At 39.1% G+C, this 10,812-nt stretch overlaps 2 protein-coding genes and 1 long non-coding RNA gene across 6 annotated transcripts; 1 reads left to right on the forward strand and 2 right to left on the reverse strand.

Moving 5' to 3' along the window:
* Positions 1 to 485: 485 nt before the first annotated feature.
* LOC106344470 lies at positions 486 to 1,734 on the reverse strand. The gene is made up of 3 exons (XM_013783843.1): positions 1,554 to 1,734; positions 871 to 1,436; positions 486 to 791 (listed from the first exon to the last, which is right to left on the reverse strand). Exons 1-3 carry the CDS (start codon positions 1,732 to 1,734, stop codon positions 486 to 488), a joined length of 1,053 nt encoding a protein of 350 aa, XP_013639297.1.
* Positions 1,735 to 3,962: 2,228 nt separating this feature from the next.
* On the forward strand, positions 3,963 to 4,847 carry LOC106344471 (glutathione S-transferase T3-like). The gene has a single exon (XM_013783844.1). The coding sequence runs from the start codon at positions 3,963 to 3,965 to the stop codon at positions 4,845 to 4,847; it is 885 nt and encodes a 294-aa protein (XP_013639298.1).
* A 3,239-nt stretch (positions 4,848 to 8,086) lies between these two features.
* On the reverse strand, positions 8,087 to 10,522 carry LOC106293036. Of its 4 annotated transcripts, XR_001260333.1 has the most exons (6): positions 10,363 to 10,522; positions 10,149 to 10,288; positions 9,749 to 9,958; positions 9,577 to 9,645; positions 9,327 to 9,490; positions 8,087 to 9,208 (listed from the first exon to the last, which is right to left on the reverse strand). It is a non-coding gene; the product is annotated as an uncharacterized LOC106293036 (long non-coding RNA). The 4 variants fall into 4 exon arrangements; XR_001260331.1 differs by having other exon boundaries at positions 8,087 to 9,490; XR_001260330.1 differs by having other exon boundaries at positions 8,087 to 9,645.
* Positions 10,523 to 10,812: the final 290 nt, after the last annotated feature.

Raw genomic sequence — 10,812 nt, forward strand, 5'->3', positions numbered from 1 at the left:
ACACAACATTTCACGCCGATACATAGATGAAATTATCACAAACATACATGCAAACTAAACAAGTGAAAACAACATTGAGAAGAGTGGTGAAGACTAGGAGTTCTTTACCAAGCGTTTGGACCTCCTTAGAGTTGGAATGCTCGGTGGTGGCTTGCTCGACGATGGCTTGCTCGGCGATGGCTTGATAGGTGATGGCTTGCTCGTCGATGGCTCTATATCGTCAACTTCAACGCTTGCATCCTTAAGTGAACCTTTAAGCTCAGACTGCATTTTCTCAAATATTTCACCCATCTGTTTCTGTAGCCTCTCTTCCATCCTTAAGTGAACCTCTGCTGAAACAACTGCGCCATAAAGCTCTTCATATCTTCATTAAACGGCGCATGTTGTGGTCTAGAACAGAGAACCTTTTGCTTCCTTTTTTCCATTCCACGATCCGGGAGCCTCTTCTTTCCCTTTCTAGCTCTGGAGACTCTGTCCGATGATCCTCATGGAGTTCGAAAGTCTTCATCACTCCCATCTTCTTCATCATTATTGGGAGCTTCTTCATCATTCTCAGCTACTTCATCATCCTCTCCTTGTTTGTCATCCTCTCCTTGTTTGTCATGAAGCCCCCAAGAAAACTCTGGTGTCTCTTCGAACTCCCAAATGTGGTCACTGAAGTCATGCTTAGTATGTATCATCCTCATGAGAACCTTGATTCTATCATCCTCCACTTCATCAGCTCTGCGAAAAGCAACATTCTCAACCACTACATAATTCCCACTCCACGAGATGTATGGATAGATGTCATCCTACACATAAAATGTAAACAAAGTTAGATTTAAACACTCATTAAAACCGGATGTAATCACCTTAAATTGGAATATTTACCTCGGATGTAAAGATGTTCTCCAACCTATTGAAATCCCCGTATGAAATCTTTGCAGCTCCCATCCAGTTTACGCATCTAGGACTGTTCATAAAACCCTTGTTCAATTTTTTTCCACAGAGCTTTCCAATCTTTGGTACCGCTTCCATTGCCCAAATCTGCAAGGCATAGGAGAAGCCATCTAACACGTAACTAGTAGTCTTCTCCTTCAGTTTGTCACGTGTTTTAGCTATTGACTCGCAGAGAAGGTCAAAAGAAGCAACTCCCCAGGGATACTTTCGAACATTCTCAAGATCCATGACCAACTTGATATACTTGAAGGGGATATTAGCCTTCTCACCTCTCGCGCAAACCATAGTCACAATGATGCACAGATACACCAGTCTTATTCGATCATCATTACTCCACTTCTTAACAGCTTCGTGGCGATTCTTCCAAAGGTCCAAGATAGTTACTCCCTCTTTTCTCCTCACCACTGTGCTCCAGAAACCACCATCATCCTCGAAGTCAACCAACTCCTTACATGATAGACTAGTATCGCACTGAAGGCCGGTAACTGCGTGGTACTCTACCAAAGAAAATCGAAGTGGTCTCCTCGCAAACGCAAACCAGAGCTAAAAGTTCTTGTAAGTCACCAGCTCCCTACACAAGAAGCTGTGTATCACTCTCGCCGAGTAACCCAAACCATTCTTGTACAACTTAAAAATTGGAGCAAAAACCCGATCTTTCTTCACTTCTTTCAACTCATTTGGCAGCCATTCCTCCAACCTCTCCATATAACATACCATTGTGCCGTTCTTATTGATCTGAGTCACTTGGGTCTCCTCACCCTCCTTAATAAGCCGCTTTGGTAACTCCCCAGACATACCTACAATCAAAGATAAAAGATTGTAATGAGAGCAGAAACAAAAGATAACATTATAATCGAACGACAGCTAGTATAATATACCGAGACCCAAAAATTTCCCCTTTCCAAAAACCTAAATCAATACTCTTTACAAATCAAAAACAGTAACATGCATGGCAAATCGGTTTTAAGATGATTTATCAACCCATAAAACTAAGGGAACTAACTTAGTTTAAGAAAGATGACAAATCGGTTTTAATCAAATCTAGGGTTTAGAGAAGCGATCTCTTAAGCGAATCAATAGAAGAAATCACATACTTACTGTGAAGAATGTGAGATTTTGATGAAATTGACGGAAGAACACTTCGATTTCGAAAAGAACAGTCGGACGAAACTCGTTGAGGAAAAAGACATCGATTTCGTTGGATGTAGTGTTTGAGAACGAAGAGGAAATTGACGAAAACGAGGTTAGAGAGGAAAGGATTCACAGAATCATGATGAAGAACTCTTAACCCTAAATCGCCATGGAAGGAGTGAAGAGAAACGGTGGAGAAGACGAGATAAAAAAAGGATTATTAGAGTTACCCTAAACTCTTTAACCGTATTTCTTTTTCCTTGTTTTTACTTTTTTTTTTTACTTTTTAATTAATAGTAAATCAATTACAAAAATTATAATTTATATTTAAAATTCATATTATTTGGTTAATTACAAGGGCATTATGGTATTAACAGGAAATAAAATCCTAGTTTCCAAAAAAATCTTCAAAAAATCTTATTGAGACAAATCAAACTTGGAAGTGTCTCTTTTTCTCAATTTTCCCTTTATTTAATTAAACCAAACCCAACTTAGTAAAAACTATGTTTGCTTCAGTTAAAGTGAGGTACGTTTGTTTTTTGTTAAGCTTGATGTGTGCATGTTCTTATGGCTATTAAGAAGTCTCTATTTAATTTGTAGGTGATGTGTTGTTCTTAGGGCAACATTATCGGCGTCCCTAATGACATATCTTAGCATTAATCGTATTTAATTTAAATCAATATTAGCCAATATCATGAAGGACGCCGCTTAACTAAGATGTGTTTGGTCTCGTCCTAAGGAGATACGTGGCGTGCTGGGAATGGCCGATGAAAATTCGTGAGGGCAAAATCGATTTTGGATCGAGTTTGACATTCCTCGTCTCTTTCGTTCTCTCTCGCGGCGATTGAAAGGGGGATTTTGTCTCAACGGCGCATCTCCTCTCTGAGGGTTCTCCTCTCGACAGATCTCCTCCCGAGGCATCTCCTCCCGACTCTGGATCTCTCGACGGATCTCTCGACGGTTCTCTCGGCGGTTCTCTCGACTGTTCTCTCGACGGATCTCTCGACGGTTCTCCTCTCTCATAAACATCGTATTCCGCGATTCGAAGGTGAAAGTGTAGGTGTTTCTCCTCCGTATGATTTTCATGTATTTGGTTCTCGTTTTCGATCTACTTCGTTGGGATTTGCATGTATTTTTTTTGTTTGTGTTATTAATCTGATAGTAATTTTTACTCGTTGATTGCTTTACTAGTTAGGGATTTCAAAAATCGATTTTCGTCTCTAGAGTCTTTGAGAGAGTGTGGTTATTTGATGATACTGATATGTGTAGTTATCGTGTAGATTTAGGGATTTCAATTCTATTTCGTGTTCTGTTTTGATTTACTGATATGTGTGTTCTTTTGATTCTGAGGTTAATAGGTGAGGTGAGGTTCGTCTACAATAACCCGGTTTCTATTAGTAAACAGCTCTAAGAGAAACAACCATTTCGTCCACAGCTCAAGGTAATATACTTTCTCTTCAGCTCCCAAGTAATCTAGTTGGTATATTAACTCGTGTAGGCATGAACTATTGTTTCTGTGATGACATAATCTAGTTTCTATACCGAAATAAATCTCTAGTTTGATTGCAACCAAAGCGTGTAGACTTGAACTCTTGTTTCCGTTATGAAGTATTCTTGTTTGTATACTGAATTGATAGTCTAGTTTGTTTGCAAGGCTAGTTTGTTTGGTAGTTAATGCACTCAGTAGTTAGGTCATTATGGTTGTGTAATGTGTAATAACTGAGATGTACTTTTGTAGTTAGGTCATTATGATAGTGTTAATTACAGTTTCACCTATTAAACCATCTTTCCAAAAAACGATTTAATCTCCATCATCTTCTTTCTCTCTTCTCTGGTATAACTCTGTCAGATTCCGCTTTCTATTCTCTTATCACTTCTCTCTTCTTAATTCTATGGATCCAAGGATTCTGTATAGCCAGTCTGCTGGTTATATGGGCCTTCTTCACAGTCAACACGAAAGTGTTCATCATGAGAACTCTCCTTATGAGAGTTTTCATTCTGGATCTTCACAGATCCCTCAATTCAGTTCACAACAATGTGAGGCTCCAACTCCACCTACAGACACACCCGTGGAGCGTGGGAAGAGACATAAATGGACCCCAGCCAAGGACGAGATGCTGATCAGTGCCTGGTTAAACACATCTAAGGATGCTATAGTCGGCAATAACCAAAAGTCAGGGACATTCTGGAAACGAGTAGGATATTATTTCTTTGCAGCTCTGAATTGTGGAGATGGTGGTGAAAGTAGTGAGCATCTCCATTATAAGCAGAGGTGGCACAAAATCAATGATCAAACTAACAAGTTTTGTGGTGCATATGCGGCTGCGGAGCGACAAATTAGTAGTGGTCAGCATGAGAATGATGTTCTCAAGGTGTCCCATGACATCTTCTACGCTGATCAGGAGTCCAAATTTACACTTGAGCATGCGTGGTGTGTGTTGAGGTATGAGCAGAAATGGCTTAACTTCAACAGCACTCAAGCTTCTGGAAGTTCAAAGAGGAAAACCGTTGAAACAGTTTCCCAAACATCAACCACAAGTGTTGGTGAACAAGAGATACGACCGGAAGGTGTAAAGGCTGCAAAATCTAAACGGAGTAATGCGAAGGGGAAGTCTTTTGCTGAGTATACGACGGTTTGGGAAATGAGGAAGGAGGATTTGGAGAGGAAAGAGAAACTGTCAAAGCTTGCCATCTTAGACACTCTCCTTGCCAAAACTGAACCACTCAGTGAGGCTGAAGAAGTAGCCAAAAACAAGCTCCTCGCCCAGTATATCTAGAGAAATATCTCATACAATATCTCCTAAAACCTTTGTGCAAGAACTTTGCTTTTTATTCGCAGTGTCTTTAATTTGTGTCTTAAGTACTTTGCTTTTTATGTTTTTAATGTGAATGGTGTCTATGTTTTTAATGTACTTCCTGGTTGCTTTGTATGTCTACCTTTATAAATTAATCTATTATGTTTACTTGCTCGTTGATTAATTAAAATGAATGTCCATCTTTATAAATACATGTCAATCTTTGTCAACGACTTTTTAACCCTCTAATATTTACCTTGTAAATTTATACAGGTTTCATTAAACATGGGTCTTGATTACAGCTATAGCCAACCTTCTCAGTCTGAGGAGTTTGGTGGGATGAGTCGGACAGTGACTACAATGAAATATAAGCTCTGATTCAGCAAGACCAAGCTCAGTTAGACTACGTGAACGCTCAGGAGTTTGTGTACCCTCCGCAGCCTGAGGTTGAATTCTGTTTTCCACATACATGCTACTGTGGGAGTCAACCTCAGATAGCTACGTCTCACAGTAGAACCGATCCAGGTCGCACATACTACACATGTACTAAAGTTGATGATGGAGAGTGTCATTTGTGGAAATGGTGGGATGAGGCTGTAATGGAGGAGATGAGAGCCAGGGATAGACACACACTTCAGTTAGCCGAGAAGGTAGATTCTCTGAACTTCTTGAGTGACTATGAGACTGAGCAGAAGCTTGTTAGACTAGAGAACATGGTGTGTGAGTTGGCCAAGAATAAATCAAGGTCTAGCTTTGATTACTTTGTTGCGGTTATGGTTATGGTCTTAATTTTCATAGGTACCGTCCTCATCTTTATCTAATGTGTTATGGTTATGGTTTAGTTATGACTCGGATTAGTAATGAGCTATGTGTAATGTGTAATGACTAATGGGAACTCTTTGTATGCATCGTTTCTTTGTGCACAAGAAGCAAATTATGTGTAATGTGTACTTGTATTTGGATCATTTTATGTGTAATGTGTATTTGGATCATTTGATCACAAGAATCAAACTACGTTTTTATGTGACTTTTTATGTGACTCAAGTAACATGTTACTGTAAGCTCGTGACAGTTTCCCTCTACAGTATCAACATGTGAAATTTGAATCAGAATAACATGTTACTTGATTCTACTCGTGTCATAATTCACTAGATGTCAAAAAAAGTAGTTTCAAGTGTCACAAGATGTACTAACGGGTCACAAGACAAACAATATACAATCACAAGATATGAACTTCTTGAGCCTATAAATAAGAGAAACATATTCTCGTTAAAATTACAACTTCTCTACTTCTCATATCAAAAACAACTTCTCTAGTACTCAGATTAAAAACATTTCCTCTTTTTTTTTCATTCAAAATGGCATATTCTTCCGATTATCATTACCACAAAGATGATGATGCTGAATTTGAATCTATGTTTGAAGAACTCTTAGAAATCCCAGATATTATTCCCGAACCGAAAGAGCGAAAAAAACGTGTTTTTATTGAGAGAAACCGGGAAGAAGGCCACATGAAGCTTTGGAATGATTATTTTAGAGAGACTCCGACATTCCCGCACAATATATTCCGGAGACGGTTTCGAATGAACAAGACATTGTTCTTGCGTATTGTGCATAGTCTCTCCCAAGAAGTTGAGTATTTCCAACCAAGAGAAGATGCAGCCAGACGGTCTAGCCTATCTCCGCTCCAAAAATGTACCGCAGCAATTCGTCAATTGGCGTATGGTGGTGGGGCTGACACCGTTGACGAATATGTTCGTCTAAGTGAAACAACATCTAGAAAATGTTTGCACCATTTTACCACCGGAATAATCCACTTGTTTGGCGATCAATACCTAAGACGTCCAACACCGGAGGATCTACAAAGACTACTATATATTGGAGAACAACGTGGATTTCCGGGAATGGTTGGAAGCATCGACTGTATGCATTGGGAGTGGAAGAATTGCCCAGCCGCTTGGAAAGGAATGTATTCACGAGGAACCGGAAAACCAACAACTGTGTTGGAGGCGGTAGCTTCATACGACCTTTGGATATGGCACACATTTTTTGGAGCTCCAGGTACTATGAACGATCTTAATATTCTGGATCGATCACCTGTTTTTGATGAAATAATTAACAGAAACGCTCCGAAAGTCAATTTCCATGTCAACGGAAGGGAATACCATTTGGTTTACTATCTCGCCGATGGTATTTATCCGAAATGGGCTTCTTTTATTCAATCTATCCGACTTCCACAAGGTCCAAAACATTGCTTATTTGCTAAAAACCAAGAAGCCGTGCGAAAAGATGTTGAGCGTGCATTCGGGGTCCTGCAAGCTAGATTCGCCGTTGTTAGAAATCCATCTAATTTATGGGATAAAAACAAAATAGGAAATATTATGAGAGCATGTATCATACTCCACAATATGATTGTCGAAGATGAACGAGATTCCTACATTAACGCTTCAGAATTTCAACAAGGAGAAGATGTGGATCCCACTTTTGTAGTCAAACGGACTACAAATCTCGGTACTACAATGGGTCGTCGAGCAGAAGTTCGGGATACACAAGACCATCAACAATTTAAAGAAGATTTGATTGAAAATATATGGGCTAAATTTGGACATTTCCCGAATATCTACAATGTTTAAGTTTCTATGAATTCAATAAAATGTTTGTTTGCTTTTTTTATAATGTTTGAAATTTTTTTCCTTGTTTTTTTTTTGCAACTTTGTAATTTTTTCATGTTTTAAATTTTAATATTAAATGTTTTATTTTAATTTTATCTTTTAAATGTTATTACTTATTAAAAATATATAATTTATTTACTAAAAGACATCTAAAAATCCTACCAATAATCCTAACTTTTACCATTGTCCTTAACATAAAAATAACAATAAACTAATCTAAGAGCATCAGCATTAAGGGATCATGTATAATGTTCACACAATTCCCCAAAAAAAAAACTATTATAATAATCCACAAATTGTGAACCCAGCTCGTGTGAGCTCTCTCCACTGATACAAGTTCACCCCTGTAACGCGGACTCCACGCCATGTGGTGGCCCGCGATTGGTCCGCTTATTTCTTTTATTTTTTATTTTTCTTAAAAAAAAATCAAAAAAAAAAATAATAAAAAATAATAAAAAATAATAAAAAATAATAAAAAATAATAAAAAATTAAAATTATGACTCCCTTCAAAGTTCATTAATGCTAAGGACTTAAAATTAGTCCCACGAATGATCATGCTCTTACCGTTCTTCCTTAGTAGACCAAAAAAAAACAGTTGAGAAAATACTACCCTCTCTCTCCTCTCTTTTCCTCTCTTCCATCTCTAGCCCCAAAACATCAATCTTCCGTCACTGCTCCGGCGTCCGGAGGCCTCGGCTCCGGTCTAGGCTCGCGTTAGCTCCGGCGCCGGAGGCTCTCTATCCTTTGCCTCTCATTTTTTATTTGCTTCTCTTCCTCTCCGTGGGACGGAACTTGGCGTCTTGATTCGTCTTTCGGTTTAGCTGGCTCTCAATGGAGGCATCAGTTCGGTCTGGTGGTGCGTGCTCAGCCAGCTTGGTGGTCGCGTGGCTGCGGTTTGTCTGAGATTTTGGCGTATGAAGTTTCCGAGTCGTTGGTTGATCAGTCGTCTATGGCGGATACAGCAATGTCTTTGGAGGCTTCTCTCTGTTTGTCTGGCTTATCTCTTCGCAAGATCAAGGTGTTCGAGTCATTCACGGTGTCTCATCTTCTCTGTGTCCGCTCAGCCGTATCTGTCTCGTCTCTCCAACGTGGCGTAACGGCTCAGCGCTAAGAATACTGGGTCAGGTTCTCTTACCCGGGCTAGGACGTTGGTTCAGAGTTTTGATTGAGTCAGTTGAGGCTCTCCCGGCGAGGAGACCTAGTGGGATTTTAGCCATCCCAGTGCTCTGTTGGCCAGTTGGCAGGTTAATGTTTCGATTCTTTTGCAGGACACAGAGCTTTGTTCCTTGGTGGTGCTTCGCCGCAGCCTGTCTTTCTCGGGTTGCTCGATGCTGTGTCGTTCTCACACTCGCGTTTGTGTCAATCATGCCGATAGATTCTAGTGGTGCAGTGCTTGTCGTGTGGTATGCTCCTTCTCCCTAGTGGTGCAGTGCTTGCCGTGTGGTATGCTCCTTCTCCCTTTTATCTATCCGGTTTGTGCCTAATGATCAATGGAGAGCTCAAGCTCGAAGAAGCCGTCTAACACTAGCTACTCTGGAGGTGTCGTTTGAGTTCCGGTAACTGAGGAAACGAGGTGAACGTCACCCTCTTGCTTAACATCGAAGGTTAAGAATGGTGTTGGATAGTTTAGGAATTTAGAAACCGGCTAGCCGAACGCGCCTTCCGCTAGCCTGGTGGTTGAGCGAAGTTAGTCGCAAAAATAATCAACATTATGGAGTGCAGAACATGTTGAAATAGTGTCATAAAATGCTTTTGAGGAAAGACGCAAAAAAAAAAGAATCGACTTACTTCAATGGCTGAAGCTATAGTTTGAATGATACGGTCAAAGACGCTAGTTCTTTCGACTTCAAATGATCTCCAGTGAAGAAGACATTTGTATATGCAGCTACAGGCTTGCCCCCAGCATATCCAAGGTTTTGTGAGATACACTTGACTAGTACATCTTGGTTTTCCTGAATAACGCAAAGATTATAACATATATTAAGAGAAAATCAGACTGCAATACTGCAAGAAATGGGACCGTTACAAGAGTAGTTACGTGTTGCTTTTCATTCAGATATTTCTGTGGTTTCTCCTCAGACTCTGGTTCTCGTACAGCAGCCATGTCCTGTGACATTCATAGACAGTAAGCAATTAAAGAAACAAGAAAGTATCTCGGTCTCCTTTTGAATAGCTAAATTTAATTTTGAAAATAAAAAATTTCCCCTTACCGGTGTAGTCTTTGTTTCTCCATTAAGATGGCTTCCATTCTCTGGAGTTCTCTGAACATTGAGAAGAAAAGATTACAAGAACAAACAGGCCTTCTTGTATTAATATGTGAAAGAAGAAAAATAATTCATATGTTGGTTGGAGATATAGCAAGTGCCTGTTGACGAAGCACTTGAATCTCTGACTCTGAATTGGGAAGCTTCTCTTCTAGTCTGAAAGCAGTAAGTAAAATCAATATGTGAAAGTTCATAACAGGAGAAACATAGTTATAATTTATTAGCATCAAGATTTAAAAAAAAAAGACGAAATAGTTAAATGTATATTGACAAGTGCAACAAATGTGAACAATTAGAATATGTACTCTCTCTTTGTTTTTCCTTCCATCAATATATTTTTACGAACCTTTGTACCCATTCATGAAGCTGGTCTGCTTTTCTAGTAGCAGTTTCAAGCTCTGTGGCCAGCTCTGAGTTTCTAGCCTCTGCCTCTGAGAAAGCTTTTCTCAAGTTTTCTGCAGCTTGTCGTTCAGACTCAAGCGAAGCCTGTAACAAAAAATATGATCTGAACTTTAGTAATGAACATATGAAGGATGATATAATAAGCTTAAGACAAATACCTTTAGAGCCTCCACCTCTGATGTTAATGAATTGATTTTTTCAGTATCTTCAACCAAAACTGGAGTCTCCTTAATGACTGGAGGTGCTTCTTCAATAGCTTTCCTTGCAGCCTCTCGTTCCCTAATCACAGCAGCGTTTGCTTCTTCAACTTGCAACCGCATTAGCCCTTTTTCAAAAAAACAAAAAAAAAAAAAAACTTGCAACCGCATTGCTTGCAGAGCCAACCGTAAAACTAAATTTAGTAAAAAAAAAAATAACATAATCCAGTAATATATATAAAATTAAATGAAATAAAAATATTTTAATTTATTTACAAGTTAATTTATTTACTAACAAAAAGGAAAAAGGGATCTCACTTAATTTTTTGGTCATCCAACCCCGGGAAATCACAAGAAATGATGTAAAACCACATCTAATTATTACTTTATAATTAAAATATAAATTTACTA

The sequence above is a fragment of the Brassica oleracea genome, chromosome C5 (genome assembly GCF_000695525.1).
Source record: "Brassica oleracea var. oleracea cultivar TO1000 chromosome C5, BOL, whole genome shotgun sequence".
Lineage (NCBI taxonomy): Eukaryota > Viridiplantae > Streptophyta > Magnoliopsida > Brassicales > Brassicaceae > Brassica > Brassica oleracea.